General features: G+C 38.7%; 1 protein-coding gene across 16 annotated transcripts in view; it reads left to right on the forward strand.

Moving 5' to 3' along the window:
- MEIS2 (Meis homeobox 2) overlaps positions 1-23,827 on the forward strand; it is a 225,454-nt gene that overhangs the window by 195,778 nt on the left and 5,849 nt on the right. For 13 of the 16 annotated variants that reach the window (XM_083452797.1, XM_083452789.1, XM_083452795.1 and 10 more), the window contains one exon: positions 23,112-23,170. In XM_083452797.1, the coding sequence (XP_083308923.1) occupies positions 23,112-23,170 (59 nt within the window). Of the gene's footprint in view, positions 1-23,111; positions 23,175-23,827 lie in introns of all 16 variants that reach the window. The other 3 variants (XM_083452799.1, XM_083452788.1, XM_083452794.1) reach the window with 1 other exon arrangement.

Raw genomic sequence — 23,827 nt, forward strand, 5'->3', positions numbered from 1 at the left:
AGAATGCTAAAGCTGCAAAAACAAAAAGCAACCCCAAATACTGAGCAAACTCAGCTTTATCGCCTAAGGGATGTAATATGACATAACAGCGCCAGTATTGACTTTTCATTTGCAACCTCTTGACAGCCGAAGCTTTTGTGAGGAAGGGATTTCAAAGACAATAAGCAAACTTTGGGGCAGGGGGTAAAGTTTGCATTCCTTCATTTACAGGTATGACAGAAAAAAGTACTACTGTTTAAATCTATAAGCAAGGTGACAAGCTTTCATGGTGCTTGATTTCAAGCTTCAAGATCATTTTAATAGGAAACAAATTCTGATTAGCCTGTTTGCTTCACCTTTCTATATACCAGTGTACTGAAAATGTTCTTATACACTCTCATCTCCTCTTCTTTTAATTGTCCACTTTGCTTTCTTTGGTTCAGTTTTAAAATGCCATCATGGGGGAAAGCATTGCAAATCTAAGTAATTTAGGAGAAAATTATATAGGAGAATACCATTGCCACTGCTTTTGTTCAATAGCAAACGATTATGTTTTGAATATCAGTAATGCATATGCACTATCATGCAACATCAGTGAGGTGTGAACATCAACCAGATTAGGAAACAGTGGTAATTTTGGCATCTGCTTAATTAATTTTTTTAAACACCTAAATGATTGAAAGCTAGGAAAGTTTGTAATTTGCACAAATGCCCTTAGGTTACAGACTTTTGTATGTTTGTACTGTATATTTGTATACTGCATATACTGTGACCATCAGGTTGTATATATTTTAGTGTTTGGGTTGAACGTTGCGTCCTTCCTAATAAGAGGCTATTGTGATATAATTACCTAATGAAATGCATTTATTTATTTCTAAAGGCAATCTAGTCAGTTAATATGTTAATAAAGACAACTGAACAAAAGGTAATAAGTGGGTCAGACTCAGAAAGAATTGTGCATTGCTCACTCCTCCTTAAAGGAAAAGAAAAGCTCCTGGTGGAGCTTCTCCTACTTTCACCCCATCATTTTAAGAATTGCTTTGCCAATCCTTCACAGCAAATAGTAATTTTAAGTGGACCAACACAGAGCTCAGGTTGTGAGCACTCTATGGTAATAATAGAGTAGCTGCCCTCCCTGGAGTCAATAAGTCCAACAATAGAGCCATTTTTTCCCTCCTGTGAGTGAATCACTGCTGTTAGTCTGAATGACAGGATTGCTTATAGAAAGCAAGCCTTTCACCCATGCTGACCTTTTCTAGAGAATTTTGGGGCCAAGTAGTGTTTAAAGCTGTTCTAAGTAAACACTGGTTTTCTTAGGTGCTCTATATCAAAGGCAGACAATGGTTGAAATATTGATATCTGTTAAATATCTTGGCATTGTTGCAAAACTATTATAGCACGCATTATTTGTAGATTAAACATGCCTACTTAATTGTTGGCATCTTTGTATTCTAGCATGAATTCTAGGGCTTATAAATGGTGCATTCAAGAGGACTGGCCTGTGATAACGTACACAACCACATTCAGTTACAGGACTAATGGGTGTACATTGGTAAGATGTGATGCAAAATTCATACTGGAAACCATTCTCTACCTACATTGCAGGAGAATGGTGTGTCCTTGCAACACAAGTGCCATCTTGAGCAGAAATATTAGGAATACTGTGGTACCTCAGGTTACATACACTTCAGGTTACACACTCCGCTAACCCAGATATAGTGCTTCAGGTTAAGAACTTTGCTTCAGGATAAGAACAGAAATTGGGCTCCGGCGGCATGGCAGCAGCAGGAGGCCCCATTAGCTAAAGTGGTGCTTCAGGTTAAGAACAGTTTCAGGTTAAGAACAGACCTCCGGAACAAATTAAATACTTAATCTGAGGTACCACTGTATACAACTAAAAGTAACAGCACATTCATTGTTTAACCAGAAAAAGATATCAGTTGTAAGTTGATGGCCAATAAAATGTGTAAAAAATAAAAGATATCCAACACTGATTTAACAACAAGTTGCCGTGTAGGATTCAGACATATGAGGGCCCGTGGTGTAGCGTAATTATTAAAGTGCCTCTGTCTGTCCCTACTTCTATTTTGCTCTTTTAAATCCCTGTGGTTCAGAACATTAAATTTAGACAAAGGAAAGGATGCGCATACAGCTATGAGAAATCAGTGGGCACTCAAATAATGCTGAGTATAATTTTTCTGTGTAAAATGTGTACAGGGACATAAAGAAATAAGAATCTTATTCCTGTTAAAGACCACCTACAATCAAAAAGACAATCTGGGGACAGCTCCACTGAACTCTGTGAGGCTTACTTTTGAGAAAGTATATAGGACTGCACTGATAAGTAGCCAGGAACATAAATGCACTTCACAGAATTCAAGCCTTACGTAAAAGAGTACGGACTGCCAACAGGGGTTTGGGAGTCCGAATTGCTGTGAGAAGTTGCTACATTCAACTTCTATAGCAAACATTATGTAGATTGTTTTGACTAACAAGCTCTCCCAGTAAGTGGTGCACTCATGAAAATAAGTTAATGTTTTACATGTTGTCACTTTATACTGACGGACTTAAAACTTGAGAAATAGAATTGACAAATATATTAGCAATAAATTAGTCTCTTGGGCATCCTCAAACACATTTTCACTGTGTTTTCTCCTCATTGCTTTTACTTTAAAAAAATAATAATAATATTTCAATGTTAAGACAATGGGCAATTTTATATTTATATACATTTCAATGGTATAACAAATACAGAATTTTCCCACCCTCAGAATATGGTGGCCAGTCCTGCATATCCCTCTCTTTCATCATTTTGAGCCAGCAGAATCATTCTCTCTTTGCAAAATTTATCTGTGCTGCCCTTTCCCCAATTTTTTATCATGTTGCACATTCATTCTCTTATTTGTTTGTGTATTTAAAATCCTTTGGGACCACTTTTAAGTCCAAGTCCTCACAAGGACGTCTCGATCATATTAAGAATCACAATATTTAAAAAATAAAATATAACCACCATAGAATACCAAACAGAAATGCAGAAGCATTAAGAATCCATAACAATAAAATAGCAGTAGAACAACTGTACCAATAAATAGCTACAACTTGGAACAATAACATTAGAGCAAAATAATTCAGAACTGGGTTGATTAATACCAGCAAAATATACCGTATTTTTCCGTGTATAAGCCTAGTCCCCCCCCCCAAAATGTCAAAAATTAGGGGGCATCTTATACACGGATACATCTCCCCTCATTTTCTTAAATCTGAGTCCCCCAACATAGGGTGCATCTTATAAATGGAAAAATATAGATGGAAAAATACGGTACTTATCAATAAAAAGCTATGCGAGGAAAGCCTTTGTCTGTGTAGTTCTCAACAGATTACAGTTACTCACTGACAGGGTCTATCCCAGTGTGGCTTTAGAGCTCAGAAGTCAACATGATTTTCTCACTGCACCAGCTGCAGGAGAAATGCCTGGAGCAGAGACACCCTTGTACACCACCTTCATAGATCTGATGGAGGTATTTGATGTCATCAGCTGAAAAGGACTCTTCATACTGCTCAACAAGATAGGATGCCACTTAAGCTGCATAAATTGATTATGTCCTTCCCCGAGAGCATAGACGGCACCATCCAGTATGACGGTTTATCCTCAAATGCCTTTCCGATAAAGAGCGGTGTGAAAAAGGGCTGTGTTCTCACCCCAACTTTCTTTGGCATATTCTTCTCCCTGTTGTTCTCCTATGCCTTCAGCTCGACAGAAGACAGTATGTACTTCCATTCGAGAAGTGATGGGGTCTGTTTAACCTGGCACATCTTCATGCCAAGACAAAAGTGTGGTGGGTTCTTATCTGAGAGATGTTGTTTGCAGATGAAGCAACCTTGACAGTGAACTCTGAGGAATAACTGAGGCTAGATCCATTTTCTCTAGAACATATTACAGCTGGTGTATTTGTTTAAGTTAATAAAAGGAACTTCTAGCTACTACTGCCACCTGTAACAGATGGCGCAGTGATGATGTCACCCAGCAATGTCATGTAGATACGCAAAGGCATAGAGCAGAATAGAGACCTGAGTCACCCTGTAAGTGGAAGGCCACAGATTGGAACAAAAATATCCCCAGCATCACCTTCTGAGGTCAACACTCCAATATTCTTCTTCCACATACCCATTTCCCAATGTAACTCGCCTACTAGGATGACCAAAGTTGTTTCTGTTCCAGACTCAGGCCTGAAACTGGATTGAATGGTTCTAAATAATTAGTGTACTCCAGAAACCACTAGGTAGTGGTAGTTATCCCAGATCACTGGCTCCAAAATAGGTTTCTTCAATAAAGTCTTCACTTTTTAGGACATTGAAGATCACACATTCTTTTAGATAGGCATTGACCACCTCAATAATCTAATACTCTATCCTAGCCACAGCCAATTCAGGATGCAAAGGAAGGCCTTTCCCACTTGAAAAACTCTCTTGGATGACTTGAAAAAACTTCTGGATTACATTGTTCAGATGCAATGGTGGCAGAGAAGTAAAATATATTGGCCACCACCACAAAGCAAGCCCATTATGGGTTTTCACCTGTATCCGATCATATTCACTACGTGTCTTCCACCATTTGCAATTTAGCAGTTGACCCAAACATTTAATTGCCCTCAGCTCCTCATAATATTAAGGAGTCAACATGCCTCTACAGCTGGATTGAGGGGGTTTGGGAGAAATGGATATTGATGGCCTCAGGCATCCCTTTATTTAATGCAGAGACCAAGGTCTCAGTAGTACCAATGGCTTCAGGAAAATCTCCAAGAGACCTCAAAAAACTGTCTGGATTCATTACTCTTCAGGAGTCAACCATCAGAACCAATTCTCCACCCCTGCAGAAGTTACAGGTAACCTGTAGGTCAAACATGATCAGGTCAAACATGAATCAAGTAATGATCTGACCATGACAATGTAGTCTTTATTGGCTTCCTCATGCATGGATCATCCCCCCCCCCCTTCCACTGCAGAAAATCAAGTCCAAATTGTATCCTGCTAAATTTATCCTGTCCAGATAATTTGAGACAGGCCTGTGGTTGCCATGGAGGTCATGAAATTTTCAGATGCTCCCCAGAAAGAGCCTCCCAGGACCACCAATCTCAGAGTCCTCAATCGTGTTTGAGACTATCTGCTGATACTTCAGGCAGGGATATAGTTAGGCGCTGATGTGGCTAGTATACCAATGGAATTCCATCATGTCTCATGTCCCCAACAGAGACAGAGATAGTAATACCTGTTTGTTAATCCCTATACAAACTATACATTTACAGCAATTCTGTGCATGTCTACTTAGAAGTAAATCCCACTGAATTCGTTAACACTGACTTCTGAGTAAAGATGTTTAGGATTGCACTGTATGTGTACCAGCTTTCCTTCTGCCAATCGCTCTTTGTTGTATTTGTTTTGCATTTTCAGGAATCAAGGAGATGATGTATTTCCTGAATCTTTCAGGAACCGTGGTGACATATTCCACTTACTAGACTCTCTCAGGCTAGAATTTACTACGATTAAAGCAGATGTGGCATTACTGGATTCTGCTAAGCCTCGGGTGATTTATAAAGATATAAAATATATATTTTATGATTACGATGATGCTAAAAATTTTGTGGATAATAATATAGTTGCACTGAAAAGAGCAGAGAATAGAACAACTACTGAAGATACAAGAGGAGGAGAAACAAATCCCCCTTTGCCAGCTGATCTAACTCTTATGTTCACAAAGGATTTTCAAATTTTTCAGTGAGATAAATCTTTGCATTCCTTTGCATTTCCTTTTTCCTTGCATTGCAATTTAATTCAGTATAACTTATTAACTGGTATGGTTGTTGTTAATTTGTTCTGGAGGTCCGTTCTTAACCTGAAACTGTTCTTAACCTGAAGCACCACTTTAGCTAATGAAGCTTCCCGCTGCTGCCGCGCCACCACCGCCACACAATTTCTGTTCTTATCCTGAAGCAAAGTTCTTAACCTGAGGTAATATGTCTGGGTTAGCAGAGTCTGTATCTTGAAGCGACTGTAATCTGAAGTGTCTGTAACCTGAGGTACCACTGTATATCACTTTTTAGTCCAAAGGCCCCCAAAACTGCCTTATTCAGATACCATGCTTGAGATGGTGTATTTTTATGTCTTCTCTCCATAATATAATTTTTAAGGTATTGAAGCAATCCTGTACACACTTGCCTAGATGTAAGCCCCAGGTGTAGGACTTATTTCTATGTAAACATACTTAGGATTGTCCTGTGAGTACCGGATCAATATACCGTATTTTTCGCTCTATAAGACGCACCAGACCACAAGACGCACCTAGTTTTTGGAGGAGGAAAACAAGAAAAAAAATATATTCTGAATCTCAGAAGCCAGAACAGCAAGAGGGATCACTGCGCAGTGAAAGCAGCAATCCCTCTTGCTGTTCTGGCTTCTGGGATAGCCGCGCAGCCTGCATTCGCTCCATAAGACGCACACACATTTCCCCTTACTTTTTAGGAGGGGAAAAAGTGAGTCTTATAGAGCAAAAAATACGGTAAATTGCCCATGATCCCAATTCAGGTATAGTAATTCACAATAACCAGTGACCTAGGAGGGGAAACCTACCCCCACAAAAATACATATCCAATCAAACAAGTTATGAACGAGCATTATGATGTACATACCAATGCACCCCAAACATGAACAGAAACACATTGGCTGAGTGGAAACCTGCTCCTGCATGTCATTTGTGTTAAAAACAAAAATAGTGGACAGAATCCGAAGAGGCTTACAGAAATGGCTTGTTGGCCCAGTGCAATTTTTAATTTACAAACTTTGAGCAATTTACCACTGCCCCCCACCCCCTGCCCAGCATTTCACAAACTCTCAGTTTTGAAAACAGTTTCCCCATGCAGGGTGAAGGGTTCCTGTTCAACAAAAATGTATATAGCCTGTTTGGTTCACTGTGCATTTTTCACAAATACTTACCAATGTTTCTGTATACATTTTCAAGTTATTGCTAAAATAGTTCATCCAAATTTACTTGTAATGCTTCTGATCTGATCCTACCTTTTGCTTTGGCTCTGAAAAAAAAATACTTTTACTCTTGTTTATAATGTTTTAAAGTCAAACATCAGTAGAATCAGCAAATAGTGCATTATTTCATATTATGGGTCAGAGTTCTTATAAATGCTATAACTTTCAAAGCTCTAGCTTTTAATGCAGAGTTTCTCTAGTGGTTTCCACTAACTTTATCTTTTTGTCATTTCTCTTGTTGTCGCTGTTGTTATTTCACATATATATAGGGTGTGCTAGTGTACAAAGCAATAGCCTGTAGGGTTGGGCAGTTAGCCCTAAATAACTTCCATATCTAGAGGAATGTCTTCTGTAACATCAATGTGGCTGGGTATTAGGATCAACTGTGGCTCCACCACCTCCTTGTGACACCACTACCTAGCAAAGTTTTAGAGACAACAGCACATGAGAGAGTCTTTCTATGTGATAGCCTATGCAGTGCCATCCTCTCTAAGCTACATCTTGCAGTGAAATGATATGCTTTTCATTGACAGATGAAGAGGCACCCCTTTGCCCCTAGACCTTTTAGGGGAGGAGGAACTGGTTTAATTGAATATGGTCACCTCCTTCCTTGAGATGTTATTTAATGTGGTTTTAAATTATTTTTATATCTTTTAGCTGTTGTGTATTTTAGATCTGTATATTTCTTTACGTACCATGCCCTGCAACTGTGTGATGAAGGGCAGATAGTAAATGCAATCAATAAATGGCTTTATTGCAGATGATGGGGCATTGAATGAGACAGTCAGTAATATTTAATGGTAGTCATACTCAGAGCAGACCCACTGAAATCAATAGATTTAAGTTACTTAAGTGAATTTATTTCTATATGTCTACTTTGAATATGACTAGCACCATGGGCGTAGCCAGGATTTTTGTTAGGGGAGCAGGCCTTTTGTTGGGGGGACAGAACCTCAGTTTGCTATGTATTTTTATTGATTGTTATAGATTTAGGGGGGAAGCTGCCCCTCCCTGCCCCCTCTTGGCTACGCCCATGTCTAGCACCTAATGTCACACAACAGCTTACTAATGCTACCTGAACCATGCATAGCAGAGGTGAGATTTGAACCACAGGCTTCCTAATTCATAGCTCAGTCTACACTATGCTACACTACTTCTTGTGAAGCTGTCCTTTGTATTTGTTTCTGGTGATGAATCAACACTATATTTTGCAGAGCATAAATGAAGTAATGGGGAGCTGTGCAAGACAAATATTACTGCTTTATGTTAGGTTAAGTGACCAAGATTTCTAAAGAAATGAGGGGACTTACTGGCACTCAGAAGACTCAGGGAACAATAATTGAGAGGTTGGCGGAGGTAAACATCTACTGGCCTCAAGAGTTGATGGCTTTCCCAAAGGAGATGCAAAATTGGCAGATGTCAAAGGATCTCTCGGATACTAATGGGGGTGCTCTAATATGTATATGGTTACATCGCTTGCAAAGTCTTTCCCATTAATTTCAGTGGAGGGGTAACTCTCCAATGAAGCAAGGGGTGGAACCTCTATGCATAAGAGTTCCAGTGACTTTCATACCATAGTGACAATTCCTTACTGCTGGGGAACAGACTCAGTTCTGGTGAACACTGCAAAGAATTCTACTGAATTACCTTTGGGGGGCTTATCCCACTGCTATACTTAAATTATTTTTCTGCCTTCTTTCGAAACAAATAAGATATATAAGACTGAAAAGGATAACATGCACATACACATCTGAAAAATTGTCACACGTTGAGAAATCATTATGGCTGTTGTATCTCTTTGTTTACCTGTCTAGTCTTCCTAAAACTTTTCCCTTCATCTCTAGGAAAGTAAACAGGTTGTGCCTATAGTTGTATAGTTGTTCATTTGTAGGATTAGATCCAGACTACTTAGACCCATTGAAATCAATGACGCTTATATATATATATATATATATATATATATATATATATACATACACACATATACACACACACACACACACACACACACACACACTAATGGATAGAGGTTTGTGTCCAATTTCTCTGCAATGCTCACTTCTGTAACTTTAAAATCCGTAGCTTTAAAAATCAGGAACAGCCAATAAATATATTAAGAGCCCGATTCCTATAAAGGAATTTCTTTAAATAGTGCTCTTTAACTTCTAGAGGAGAAAGAGGATCACTCAGCGCCTCATAAAAGGTGATCTGTTTCTTAAACCAGCTGACCCTAAGGGGTCAAGCCAGGTCATAGTTTCAATATTTTTATTGTATTAAAACCAACTCCTTATAAAGTTCTTTTCCCCAATAATCCTTAATAAATCAATTCTGTATCATTACCTGCTTGTGGCTGCTAGTATATTAACCATGTCCCTAAACCAGTGTAAACACCTTAAAGATCAATACACATCAATTTTTCAGCATAGAGTTCCTTTTTGTTGGTGTTGGCTACAGATTTGAAAGACTTGGGGATGTTCATAACAAATTTCCTGAAGTCCACTGAGTTGACAGGCAGGTAAAATATATATTTCCGTGCCTTAATCCTTTTGCCTTCAGATTTGAAGATTTTAATAGCTATGGAAAAATGCACAAGCATGGTCAAGACAGGACAATGGATACAAAAAGCATAGTTTACTTAGGGCGAAATTTGCTGTCAGGAAAATGGAGCATAGCTTCTGAACTCAAGAACCAGCAGTGCATGTGCAGGTTGGATGTAGATGGTTGCTACAATAAGACTTCTTTCATACAGGTGTGTTTATGCCCCAGGCTTGCTGGCCACAGTCCATTCCATTTACAGAAGCTGAATTAAACAATAACTACCGCATTGCAAAAAGAAGAAGGGGGGAGGGAAAGGTGAGCGTCAAAGGAGATGCCTGAGAGCTTTGTTAGGGCCAAGAAAAACCCTGTTGCAGTTGTCAGAGCTTGTTGATGTTGCAGAGAACGGCACTTTTTTTTCCTCCTGGATTTTGTGGTTCTGCCTTAGGAAAGAAAGTAAAATAGAACGGAAGAACAAAGTCCTACTCTATAAATCAGCAGCTGCTCCTTGCCAGATCAAAGGAGTGACATTTTTGCTCCTGGACTACTTGTCCACTTTAGGTGCTTGACAGACAGCTAACAGCTGGCCTGCTATACAGCATAGGAGAATTGGGCTACATCTTCTTCAGAGTAGATGACAAGCTAATCAGAGATACCTATAATACAAGACATGCAAGAGCACCTTGATCTCTTCAAATGTATCTAGCAGGTTGTTTCTAAGCATGCTTACACATTTGGGGAAAGTTATTACTAAGCTTATTTTCCTCTGAAAGCGCTTTTAAATTTCATCAAATTTCATCATAAATACCAAAATGCAATCAGATACTAGCTTGGAAAATGAATACCCCTTTGTAATTGTTTATATAAAACATTCAAAAACCTAATCTGGTTTGGAATAAGCACAATTGCCAATAATTTGTCTAAATGCTACAAAAATATGGGGTCCCCCCCCCGAAATTTAAGCTATGACAGCAACATAAATGGTTGAGTGGTCAGTTTAAGAATTATATGAAAGGTCTCTGTTTTATGCAGTGGTTATTCCAATGTACATAACCTCAAAATAAGAGGTTTCAAATTTGCAAAAGCTGTACTTAGTGCCTCTATAAAATGTATGTATACAGACCCGGAATTTTAACATCAGCAGTAAAACTTTCAAAGTAATTCGGTTTCTAGTTGATTCTCATCTGCAATAAATCATGTGCAGGATGAGGCAATATACTACAACATGTCTATTGACTTAGCATTTTATCTTTAAGATGTGAATAGCTAAGGAACTCTTTCTGTTTGTCTCCTCCCTTCCTTTCAAGTACCTATGAAAGATCTCTCTTACAGTGTGATAAATAACTGCTTATGAATAATCTAATGGCATTATAGAAAGGAAGCAGACATTACTTTGGAAAACATGACCTGCTGAGATGTTTTGTTATGTGGCATCAGATGTGATTACATTCACAGAATAGTGTTTATTACCATTCAGATTTCCAGGGGAAATAAAAAATAATTTTCTACATAGGTTAAAAATTCTTGAAAGCTCATAACGGAAATCGGTGTCTGTCAATGTCTTTCTGTAGTAGCAATTCTTTATTACACTTAATATTAGGAGATTTATTTATTTCTGCAACTGGTTATTTATTCACTGTGGAGATTCACAGTATATTTATAATCCAGGATGGTGGATTATTCCATTATACTATTATAATTTTAATGCAAAATGGACTTGTACTGTTCAGTCTTATAGCTACATTAGGCTGCAATTGTATTCATACTTTCCTGGGAACAATCACCAGCAAACACAGCGGGACTTACTTTTGAGTAGACACACGTAGCATTGTGCTGTTCAGTTTTTTTAAAACCGCCAGAAAATAATAAAAAAAGAAGCACCTATACATTAAATAGCTATGAGAATTCCAAGACAATTTATTAGCAGTGTTTGTCTTAAAAGTCTTTCGTTTGAGACAGAGTATATGGCACATATATGTTCCTGATAAAACTGGGACACTAATATAACAGCATAATCCTATACATGTCTACTCAGAAGTAAGTCCCACTGAATTCAGCAAGATACTCAGGTAAGTTTATATAGCACTATAGCCTAAAGATTCAATCTAGTGCACATTGATTTGGGATTAAATCCTATTAAATAGTGGGATTATGTCCAAGTAAATAATGTGTAGGGTTCTGCTGCACACCATATTTCCAGGAATTGTTTCACCTAACTTCATTGAGTCCTACACAGAACCCTATAGTTTGGCTCCATCTCATGGCTTCCTAGTATATATGTTGGCAGAGGTCACTGGGAACCTCTCTATCTGGTGTTATGAGTGAACATATTGGTACAAGAGATGCAGGAAAAGGACTTGAAAAATGCATAGAGCTGGACCAAATTTTGAGAGGCAAATGTGCATTTTCTTTTCCACATTTTAATGTTGCTGACAGAAATTCAGATTTGGAGTTTAAAATTTCATTTTAATATACAAGGTAGCATTTCAGTACACAGCATATGCCTTTCAGTGGTTTCCTGATGCAGGTATCTTGCTTGAATCTTGGCCAAAAGAGAGAAAAAAAGCCAGGGGCAGTGGTTTTGCCAAGTCCATACGTTTTGTGCAAATTTCATTTTAGCTGCATACACTAAGTTAAATATAGCTCAATTCTCTGAATCCTAAACCTGGCCCTTGCTATATGAAGCTGATTACATTTTGTTGGTTTGTTTCAAAAAATTATATTCTGCTTTTCACTTTGTGAATCAAAGTTTTATGTCTCTCTTGTAGGAAATGTATACATTTTGTGTCTCACAATTTCCATTGCAGTGGGAGGGCAGGGTTATTGCATTATGTGGGGGGGGGAGGGTTACTGCTTTCGTCTGTTATTATGATATATATTTTTGTATTGCAAACCATAATAATAATAAAAATAAATAAATAGCCCAGTCCAAGAGCCCATGGTGGCTTTAAATACCTAGGAATACCTCTCACATCTGATATTAAACATTTAGGCTGAAGGAACTATACAAATATTTATAAAAGCATGCAACAGGATTAAAAATGGAAGCATATTAACCCAAGCTCGCTCGGATGCATTGCAGTAAAAATGTCAATATTGCCTACATTCTCATATCTTTTTCAGATATATACCAGTCCCATTCTTCTCTCTTCACTAAAATAAGGCAAAATAAACTCAGTTATATAGGAACAGGTCCAAGGGAAGCTTAGGAATACCCAATTTAGGACTGTACTATGTTTCCCTATTAGAACTTAGTGCACCAAAAGTACTTCAAAGGGACTCCCTGTAACTGCCAATGATGACTTTGAAAATGCACTCCCAGCACCAATCAGTTGATTGACACTAAAAGCAGGTTATCAAAGAAAGTTGCCACTGATCAGTGGTTCTGCCAACCTGCTTTGTCCTGTGATAGGTAGCAGTTGACAGGTGGGCAATTCTGTCCATCTGTCAATGTTGACCCATAGGAAGTGGGAACTAGCCTGATAAAGAGTTCTTGTGAACTCAAAAGTTTGCACACAATTTTGTTACATTTTGGTTGGTGTAATAAAAGTATTGCCGTAATAGGAATTTTGGAGCTTTGTAATGCTTTAGAACAAAACAAAACAAAACCCCCCCCACCCTAAATAATGATATTTTTGTAGGCATACTATCACAGGGGATACTAGTATTTTCTGTAGTGAAGGCACTACAGAAGTATAAGTTTAAGAAGAAGCAGAAGCAGAAGACGAAGAAGAAGAAGACGACGACGACCTTGGGCCAGTCACACTTCTTTGAAGCCTCTTAGCCCCACTCACCTCACAGAGTGTTTGTTGTGGGGGAGGAAGGGAAAGGAGAATGTTAGCCACTTTTAGACTCCTTAAAGGGAGTGAAAGGCGGGATATCAAATCCAAACTCCTCCTCTTCTTCTTCTTCTTCTTCTTCTTCTTCTTCGTCTATGGTATCATAAGACACTTTGGTTCCATAAGGGAGTATTGTGCCCATCTAGTCATGAATCAGTCATTGCCATTGTTAAGATATCCTAATCTTTGTTTGAATGCCCACAAAATTTTCAGTAAAAAGTGTTTCAAGTAAATTTTCAAGTATTATTTACTTAATAGCCTTTTGGACTTGTTTGTAGCCAAGTGATTTAAAGCAGCTTTAAATATACGAACAGAAAGAATGCCGTGTAGCCTGGTATGGCACCGTCATCTTAAAGAAAGATGTGTACTATCCTTTGTTATAAAACTATATACATGGAAATGGATACCTACCGTAATTCTATTGAGAGAAAAGAATGAAATGAACTGAGATAAGTAGATTTCAGCCAGGAAAAAGAAATGTGTGTTTAATAATTAAGGATTGTTTGAAAGGTATAAAATATAAAATACACTGTAAACTGTAAATTAAACTAAAAATGTTAATTTAATATTTTGTGTTCCAGTACTCCAGAAAAGCCTCTTCAGTAGGCCACTCAAAAATCACACATTTAGGGCCAAGCTACACATGTTGTTAATTCTGTAAATAAATAGTTGCTGCTGCTGTAGCCCCCAAGCAAGATCGAAGACAATGGTAAAGAGGAAGGCAGGGGGTTAATTCCCACAGTACCAATGAAAAAAATTACTCCTCCCAAGTTGTTTGTATTGTTGGGAGGGAAACTTGGCATTATTCTGAGTCACTGGAAAGATGTGACATAGATATCTTTCATACGCAAAGCCCTGTGTCCAAAGAGCCATGTTCAACCAGTTCTGCATGCTGGGCTAGTCTTTCTCAAATCGTGCAGCCACTCCACACTCCTTTTGCAAATAATGATACTTTTTTTTAAAAGGAATTGGGATATGGTATTGAGAGTTGTTATTCAAAAGAAATTCCAAAACCCCCTACAAGCCATATCCAAATTTCTTTAAGTATGTCTAAGGGTAACTCTTTGGATGCACTCAAAATATTCATCCAGATCCTTAAAACTTCACAATGTGAAATTATACAGTTCACTTAAAATGAACAAGGCATATACCTCAATGTGCTTGCATTCAGTAGGGGAGGCTGCATGTAGAATGTTGTTCAACTTTGCACAGCGATTGAAATGTGGCTAGTTAGGACCATGACTCTCTTCCTGGTGACCACCTTTTCCTAGTTGCTTAAACAGAATAAAGGAAGCAATGTTTACCCCCCAAGCTCTTCACACATCATAGAAACAAAAGTCCAGGAGAAATAGATCCTGCTGGGTGTAGGAGAGCGATACCCTGCAACACTCTCGTGTTCTCTGGCCTACGTAGAGAACTGAAGGGAAGGGAAGGGGTCAGCCTCTCAACTTCATACCAGGCTTTGGAGATTGATACTGCTTTCAAATCCTGGAGTGTGCAGAGGACTTGGGGAAGAGGTGGTGTTGCTGGAAGCCACAAATAATGATTGACCAACCAAGGCCAGCCCAATTATGTGGACTCCTGGCTTGGAGAATGCATGAATAGTACCTGGCTGGCATTCATTCCTAAGGTTTCTTCAATACCAGGCACCATACACAAGCAGATTCAGCAACCAAGTATTCCTTTTTAGTACAAGAAATATTTGGCCGCCTGTTCTAAAATAGTATAGCCACCATGGCTTCATAGAATGCACAATATTCATGACTACTGTGAAGGGAAACCTCCACTAGTAACACTACTATCATTACAAATATGTGCCAAAAGAAGAGAGATTAAATTTCATGTTTGCATTTCAGAAGAAGCAAATCAGCTGAACAAGACAGTCCTGGAATTTGTCAGTTATAGATGCAATAAATATATGAGTTTTAGTTTCCTGAAGTGAAAATTGCATATTTCCTGTAGTAGATGGGGTGTTGGGGGAGTGGGGCCCTAGGATTTACATGTTTCAAAGTGCCATAATACCCTCCAAATATAATATCACATAAACAAATATCTATGAACGTTTAACAGATTTACTCTATGCCATGTTAAGCGCATCAGAACAATATATGGTTTGCAAATGCTTAAGCCTGTCAAAATATTACCAAGTAGCCATAATAGCTCATGCCAAATGCTGTTCATCAGCTTTGATTCTGCATGAAAAGAAATTCACATGAAATTGAATATTTGGTACCTGGAAAAGAACTCTGGGAATCTCAATTTTCATTTTAGAAAGTGTGTGTACAGTATTTCAACAAGTAGCTTAGGGTCTATTTAATTATTTTCTTTTGCATAGCAGAGTCATCAAATGATGTTAGCCTGACATTTTGTGAAATAAGTTGTTTTTGACAAAGAGCTCAACGTGGAATAAAATGTTGGTAGTTTACCATAGCAAGATGACCAAGGGTCGGTATGGCTACATAGGTATAGAAAACTGTTGGGTGCTATATTGGGCACAGAAGATTTCATTGGAACTTTTCAGCATCAAGTGCATCGATCTCACAACGGTATTCTTATTGATTGTACTCGAAAGTAAGTTCCATTGAAGACTGGGATTCTGAAAAAACATACATAGGATTGTGGTATAAATGAATGTGGAAGCACAATTCCCCAAATAATGTAAATGAAAATGCCTTATATTTATGATTACTAGAAATGTGAAAACCATACACGCTTCCTTTCTTTTCGCCATGGTAATGTGTGGTTTTATGGCACAAGATCACCATGCAAGACTGTTCCCAGACACAGCTGCATTAATTTGTATGAGTCAGTTGGAGTATTGGGCAAATGCCCAACCTTCTATGTTTCTAAGAGAAATATTCAGAAATCAGCTCACAGACTGCCTTTATTCAATATTCAATATAGTTCAACACAATGTTCAAATTATGTCAAGGCACCAAGGAAAACCAAAGGGGCATAGGCAAAGCAACCATGGTAAATGTGTTTAGGGGTGTTAGTCAGCTAAACCTTCTCAAGGTAGAACCATTGAAATTAAAGGACCTATCTTAGTTAGGTTTATTAATTTCAATGGATGTATTCTGAGTAAAAGTTAGTTGAATCCCACTCTAGGATTACAGTCCAGGAATAACTGTTTTACTTATGTGAGTGAGAGTATCTGTTTATAACCAAATGTGGCAAAGAAATTTATGTTCTTGCTTCACTTACAAATGGAGTGCAGTGGGGTAAGAGCTCATGAAGATTGGGCACACAAAGGTTTCACATATAATTCAGAAGCTTTTTCTGTTCAAATCTATGATATCTTTAAATTAAAATACTACAGTTCTTTCCTCATGCACTATGACCATTTAAATTTTATCGTAAGTGTTTTGCTGAAAAATAGGGTGACTTTTTAATAAAAAATGGATTCAATTCAATTTGAAAATGATTAAATTTCTCAGCAGGACCCATGTCATATGTACATTCCAAATTTTGAAATGTCAGTTGGCCAAAGATTAATTTTTCCATTAAAAGTGAACAAATTTGGATTTGTTTTGCATGCTTAAGTCATGCCAGCCCTCTACTGAAAATGTCAGTGCCATACAGTGAGCTGGAACAAAAACCTGAGGAAAAATGCTTCTTACATATTGTGAATGAATTATCACCATTTTCGCACACTACTATTCAGGAACAAGAAATAATCCTTTCCCTCTTTTAGTGCTGGAAAATGAATATCTCCAAAGGCTCCACTTGAATTAAAACTAGGGGGCAATGGAAAAGGAATTCAGAAAATTCCATGTATAAGTTTCTGATTGGTCTCTAATGATGGTAATGGTTAAAAGTAATAACCCTTTTGAAGGCTATTCAGTGGCTCATGAACAATTAAGTTGTTGATCTTAACTCAAATTTTAGTAAATCAAAGGGGGGGGGGGAATCACTTATTGTGGAAAATGGGCTGAGAGATCCTTCTGTTCTTCAAATAGGCCAGCTTTTGTTTCTACTTCCATACTTAAAGGTAAAGGTACCCCTGCCCGTACGGGCCAGTCGTTTCCGACTCTAGGGTTGTGCGCCCATCTCACTTAAGAGGCCAGGGGCCAGCGGTGTCCGAAGACACTTCCGGGTCACATGCCCAGCGTGATGAAGCTGCTCTGGCGAGCCAGCACCAGCGCAGCACACGGAAACGGCGTTTCCATGTACTTCTATACTTACTTGGATGTGATTTCTTAAGATCCTGTTTGGGATTCATATTATCCATTACAGACATTGAACACCATTCCTAGGACTCATCGCTCATAACTGTCAAGTTTTCACCAGATCCACCTGCAACAATTTCATTGGTGTGAATGCCTGTAGCACAATCAGCATTCATTCTGACCATAGCACTTCCAAGCATCATTAGTACTGATACACATAATGTTGGCATCTACACTTCTTGTTGCAGTGCCATTACTGCTGATTTCTACAGCCATGTCATCAAAGGACAGCTGCAAGTGGTGTCTACTGTACCTAAGGCTGTGTGATAGGATACCACCAGCATTGCAGCATTTCTGTTCTACTTAAAAGTAGGCAACAAATATGGTCAACTTCTCTGATTGATACATAAGAAGAACATGAGTCTCAATGGTGGGAGAAAACAAATCTCCAATGGCAGATCAGCTTTTAAAGACTTCTTCCTCATGTGACATTTTCCTTTTAAGCATCTTAACTACTTTTGTGAATTTTAATAATACTGGTGAGGGATACATGACTGTTGGTGTAGGGGAAATAGACGGTGCAATACATCAGTGCCCTTTATCATAGTACCAACCTGTACAATTGTGCTATTTTCTCCTCTTGGGGTGAGAATTATTTTTTAGTTTTAGTTTTTTTATGGATTGCCAGTACACCTCTGATGTCCTTTGAAACTAGATCAAGCCATCAGTTCTTCCAAGTGGAACGTTTGATTCTCTCACCATTTCATCCAGCTCGTTAGTTCAATATTATTAAACATTGTTAATACCTGGGATCCTTTTATCCTGGATCAATGGATTTTCACTTTTACTTTCACTTGACACTTTTACTCCTTTCACCATTTCCTTGAATTACCACTTCAACATCTGTTCTTCAACAAGCAGCAGATATTCTTTTTCAGAATGGAGACATAAAATTATTCCCAGAATCGTCTATAGTTACGTCAGTAGACTACTTATTCACGTTTGCAGGGTATCACCTTCATCCAAGCCATCAAGTTCTAGATGGTTTCATTGGCAATCACCCCATATCTTTCAGCTGGGTTTGAGTTATGTCCATAGACCAGGCATAGTCAAATTCAATCCTCCAGATGTTTTGGGACTACAACTCCCATCATTCCTGACCACTAGTCCTGTTAGCTAGGGATGATGGGAGTTGTAGTCCCAAAACATCTGGAGGGCCGAGTTTGCCTATGCCTGCCATAGACTATAGACAATTCATTCCTGACTCAGCTCAGCGCAGAAAGCTTCTGTGTTTTGCAGCAGGTAATCTGGTGCTCTTAAATTACCACAACCCCAAGAGCTTTTACCAAGTGCATCACACCCATTATTGTTGTTGTTGTTTAGTCGTTTAGTCGTGCCCGACTCTTCGTGACCCCATGGACCAGAGCACACCAGGCACTCCTGTCTTCCACTGCCTCCTGCAGTTTGGTCAAACTCATGCTGGCAGCTTCAAGAACACTATCCAACCATCTCTGTCATCCCCTTCTCCTTGTGCCCTCCATCTTTCCCAACATCAGGGTCTTTTCCAGGGTGTCTTCTCTTCTCTTGAGGTGGCCAAAGTATTGGAGTCTCAGCTTCAGGATCTGTCCTTCCAGTGAGCACTCAGAGCTGATTTCCTTAAGAATGGAGAGGTTTGATCTTCTTGCAGTCCATGGGACTCTCAAGAGTCTCCTCCAGCACCTTAATTCAAAACCATCAATTCTTCGGCAATCAGCCTTCTTTATGGATCACGTTTGGTCAAAACTCTCCACTATGACCTGTCCATCTTGGGTGCCCTGCTCGGCATAGTTCATAGCTTCTCTGAGTTACTCAAGCCCCTTCGCCACGGCAAGGCAGTGATCCATGAAGGGGACACCCATTATAGCCCTTCTTAATTGTCAGAACATCACCCATATTCCATTATATAGACAGCTGGTCCTGGCTAGGAACCTACGGGCTGGCCACTGAGAGAACAGGCTGCTGGGCCAGATGGGCCATTGGTCTGATCTGTCAGGGTCTTCTTACGTTCTTCATCAGTGGATCTTGTATTTCTATCACAATCCCTCTTGAACATTAAGATGGTGAAAGCAAAAGAGGGTTTTTGAAAAGTGTCAGTCAGTTCCTTTTCCAGGGCTCCAGTATGCTTATACCTGTAGTGTGCTTGTAGCGTTGTCAGACCTTAGAGTCCTAAAATTTTGTTTGTTTGCTTACATGCTGGCTTTTGCCAAAAAGAACTGTATGACAATAATTCTTTGTTTGTATGACAATCATTCTGTGTTAGTCACAACTTTAAAAACTAACAAATACACAAATTCACACTAAAAGCCAAACCACCACAGAAGAATAACAGCGAGTAAAACAATTCATTTACACAGTGAGAAGCTAAAACTACACTGGAAAGTTAAAGTAGAGATGACAGTGCTAAACATGATGACAAAAGATATTAAAAGGTTGTTAAAATTATTTAAAGGTTTGGGAGGATAAAGTGTTTTCCCTTGTACCACAAAAACATGAATGTGGGTGCCATGTGAGCCTCTCCAGGGAGAACATTTTACAGTTGGAGGACATTGCCAGTTATGGTGAACTTGCCCACCCCTTTCTATGCTGAACACTGTCTTCCAAACTCTTGGGGTGCCATTTATTTCTAAATGGGCAGCCATTTATTTGGCAGGAAAGCACACAGAATTTTTTGAGCACAGCACAGCTGTGTTTGTTAAGATCTGTGAACTAGGGCGCACTTCTCATGCTGGCATTAGAAGACACCTAGAACATTGTCCTCCTCCTAAAAGCAGCCACTCAAGGCAAAATGATGATTTCCTGAGACCGGAAGCTTCTGCGTGCTTCTTTTCAGGTTCCCTGGTTACTACAGCAGTTTTGGTGACTGCAGTATTAAAATGTTTGTTGTTTGGAGGCAAGTGGCTTTTGTTCTGCATCTTGTGGAATCATCTCCCTCCCTGGAACTTTGAATACCCCCTTCCAGATGACTTGTACCCCCAGGGGGGCCTGCCTCAAATTTGAGAACCAATGACCTAGGGCTTCCACTGTTTCTTCAAAAAATATCTGTTGAATCAATTAGCAACTCTCACGCAGATAAATTCTGGGCCATTCCTCTCTCTGTGTGTGTGTTGGTGTGTTACATTTTAGGAAATGTGTGACTGGCACATGCACAGAATACACAAGTGCCGAGCAGATTTTCAAAATCCTCTTCCCAAGTTTCTGTCCTGTTGACCTGTTGAATTAGTTAACATTAGCCCCACAGGCTAGGGTTTTTAATTGTGTATGTTCATAAAAGCCAGTTTTGTATCCCTTTGGTCAAAGGATTATGAATTGTCCAAGTCTTCTGTATTGTTGTGTAAACTCCCTTTAAAAAAAAAAAAATCTGAAAGAGGATGCCCCCCTTTTTAAATTAATGTATACATTCTGACGAGTTTCCAAAGATATGACCTTTAGGTGAACCCCTTTAACCTTCCCCTTAATTATTTGTTTGAAGACAGTGTAGTGTTCTCCTGCTGAGAATGAAGAACCATAATGCATTGCAGTCCTGTGAGTAAGGGAGTGTTGTAAGGAAGTGGAAAGGGACATAAATAAGGAGACCACCAGATGTAAATAATAAAAAGTGGTTGGAGCTGAAATAAAAACTGAAAAAGCAATTTAATTTACCTTATGAGTGGCTAGGTTGAAGAAAGCAAGGGTCAGCAAGGCTCAAAGTGGAGGAGAATCTGTTGTGTGTTACCAATCCAAGTACAGTACATGCTTGTTTCATTCCTTAAACCTTGCCATCTGCATACATCATTAGAAGCTCATTGAAGAGAAAACAGCCTTATCAGGCTTTTCTGTTAATCTCTGTTGGCGTTAACTTCAGCTGATAAAAGGCATGCTAGCTGCAGAAGGCTCAGGTCAGTCCCTGTTTGGTCAGTGTAGCAACATTACTGGAAAGCAGCTAAGCAAATTAAGCCCTATCAAAGACCTTTGTCTTGGAGGACAGAAATATGCCTTGAATTCACAGTGTTATGTTAGGAATATAGCCTCAGTGACAGAAATCACTATTACCTAGAGGAGCAAGCTATAAAAGCAGTCTTAAATGCCTAGCATTTGCTTTTGACTAATTATAAGGCAGTGTATTATATATATATTTTTTAAAATGGGTGTATTTAAATAGTGAGCAATGTGTAAACAAAAAGATGCAAAGTAGCCTATGTAGTCTTTTGAGCATTTATGCATCATCTACTAAATGACATTCCCACTAGCATACAATTAGAAGAGTTGATTTCAAAGGTGTGTAAAGTGGACTTAACCTGTAAGAAGAGCAGTGACTATGTCCAAACCCCAAATGCTAGATTCTACTACCTTACAAACTTTTAATAATCATGGGTTTTATGTGAAGCTCACTGAAATCGTTATTAATTTATACGATACAAATAAGCTAAGTTTGAGGCGATGGGTATGTTTAGAATATCAGGAATCGCTAATGATCATTAGCAGTTCTTAAGGGTCATTTAGCTGAGGAATGAATGACAATACTGGACAAACCCTGAACATAACTACTAATGTTCTCTAAAAACACAGAGAATGGAGATAAAAACAATAGAGATCAAAACAAGTGGGTCTTGTGAATTATAGAAAATGGCCTTAACTAAACTGTGCAATTAAGAAACATTTTTTTTGGGGGGGATCATTTCACTGGGGTTAGTTTGAACAAGATTATCTGATGTGGGTTGTTATGCATTAACTTAATGGGGAAATATGCAAGCACTTATTTTTGGATTACCCACAAAATTAAATCCAGGCTTCCCTTGCCAAATAATGGGCTTTACCTAACATTCAGATGACTCGGACACTGCTTTAGTTATGGTACCTGATTGGAGAAGAAGTTATTTTGGGCCTAATAATAAACACATGTACCTGCAATTCCCTCTTTCTATCAAGTTGAAAGGTGCCCCGGTTTATGGTTGGAAGTTGCCTTATGCTCTCTGCCCTGGGTGTCCCACTCTTGGTTGAAAAGGTCGCCCCCAGCTGGCACTGACCTCCAAATGACCCTTGACTTTACAGGCTTAAACTGCAGGAGTTGTAGAAGAGCAGAAGTTCTTTCTGGGCCAGCACTTATTGCTGCTGTGCTGGTGATAAAACTTCAGACAGCCTAATTGATGGCTTTGCTGACCTAACAATACCTTGTGAAAGCACAGAATAGCAAAGCCTGGTCCTCATTTATGGACAGCTGCAATGGCAGCTGAATTGCCTAGGACAAAAAAATAAAAATAAAATATTCCACAATCCTTTAACTGGGTTTTTAGATGGCCAGATAATCTTGCTTTTGAAGTAAAATCAAGTGTTAAATTGTGCATATTTTTATGTGTGATTCATTATTTCCTGACAAGTAGTTTTCTAACCTGGAATGTTGTTTTTGTTTTTAATGCGGTTTTCTGTACTGCAACCCTGCCATGAGGAAGAAAGTGGGGGTCTAATAAAAGATTTTTTTTTTTTTTAAGTACAGCACTAAACGGACAAACAGATTTCTATACTTTGTGTTCTATTTCAGGTTTATTAATGCCAGAAGAAGAATAGTACAGCCTATGATTGACCAGTCAAATCGAGCAGGCAAGTTCCAAGTAGTATCTGTATTCAAGTCCCACAGGCACAAATCCTCATCAAGTTATTCTTCAGGAATCCCTTCACCTGGTAAATAAATGCTTCCAATAGGCATTCTGGGAGATTTTTTTCTTCTTATGTCCCCAGAATTCCGCTATAGGAAGCAACTTCACTAATTGGTGCTAATTGGAGATTTCCCACCCTGACTCTGCTGAAACTGCTTTTTATTTTCTCTCTGAATTGGTAATTGGGTACAAGTACTAGTGCCACAAGCAGTTTGTTTGACTGGGAGCACTTGAATTGCTCATTGCTTTTCTGCATCCAATCAGCAGGACAATCTCATTTTCTTGCTACCCACAACTCCTTGGTGCATGCATTGCTTTCACTGCTGTAAGGCTAGCTGTAAAACTCATTGTATCCATTCATTTGCTTTGACTATTCACAATATGCTACTAATGCCTGGGACATGCTACAATACTGCCAAAAATATTTAAATTTTATTACTTTCAGTTACTTAATGCACCAAATATTTTACCATTAAAATTCTGCCAAACATGTTCTTCCACCCTTTTAAAATACTGGCGATATAAGTTCAAAACGACAAAGAGCCAAGTAGTATTCACTTTACAGTGCAATATGCATTTCCTCAGCTTGCTAGGGAGTTGT

This window comes from Podarcis tiliguerta (genome assembly GCF_965153285.1).
Source record: "Podarcis tiliguerta genome assembly, chromosome: 1".
In the NCBI taxonomy this organism is placed as follows: Eukaryota; Metazoa; Chordata; class Lepidosauria; order Squamata; family Lacertidae; genus Podarcis; species Podarcis tiliguerta.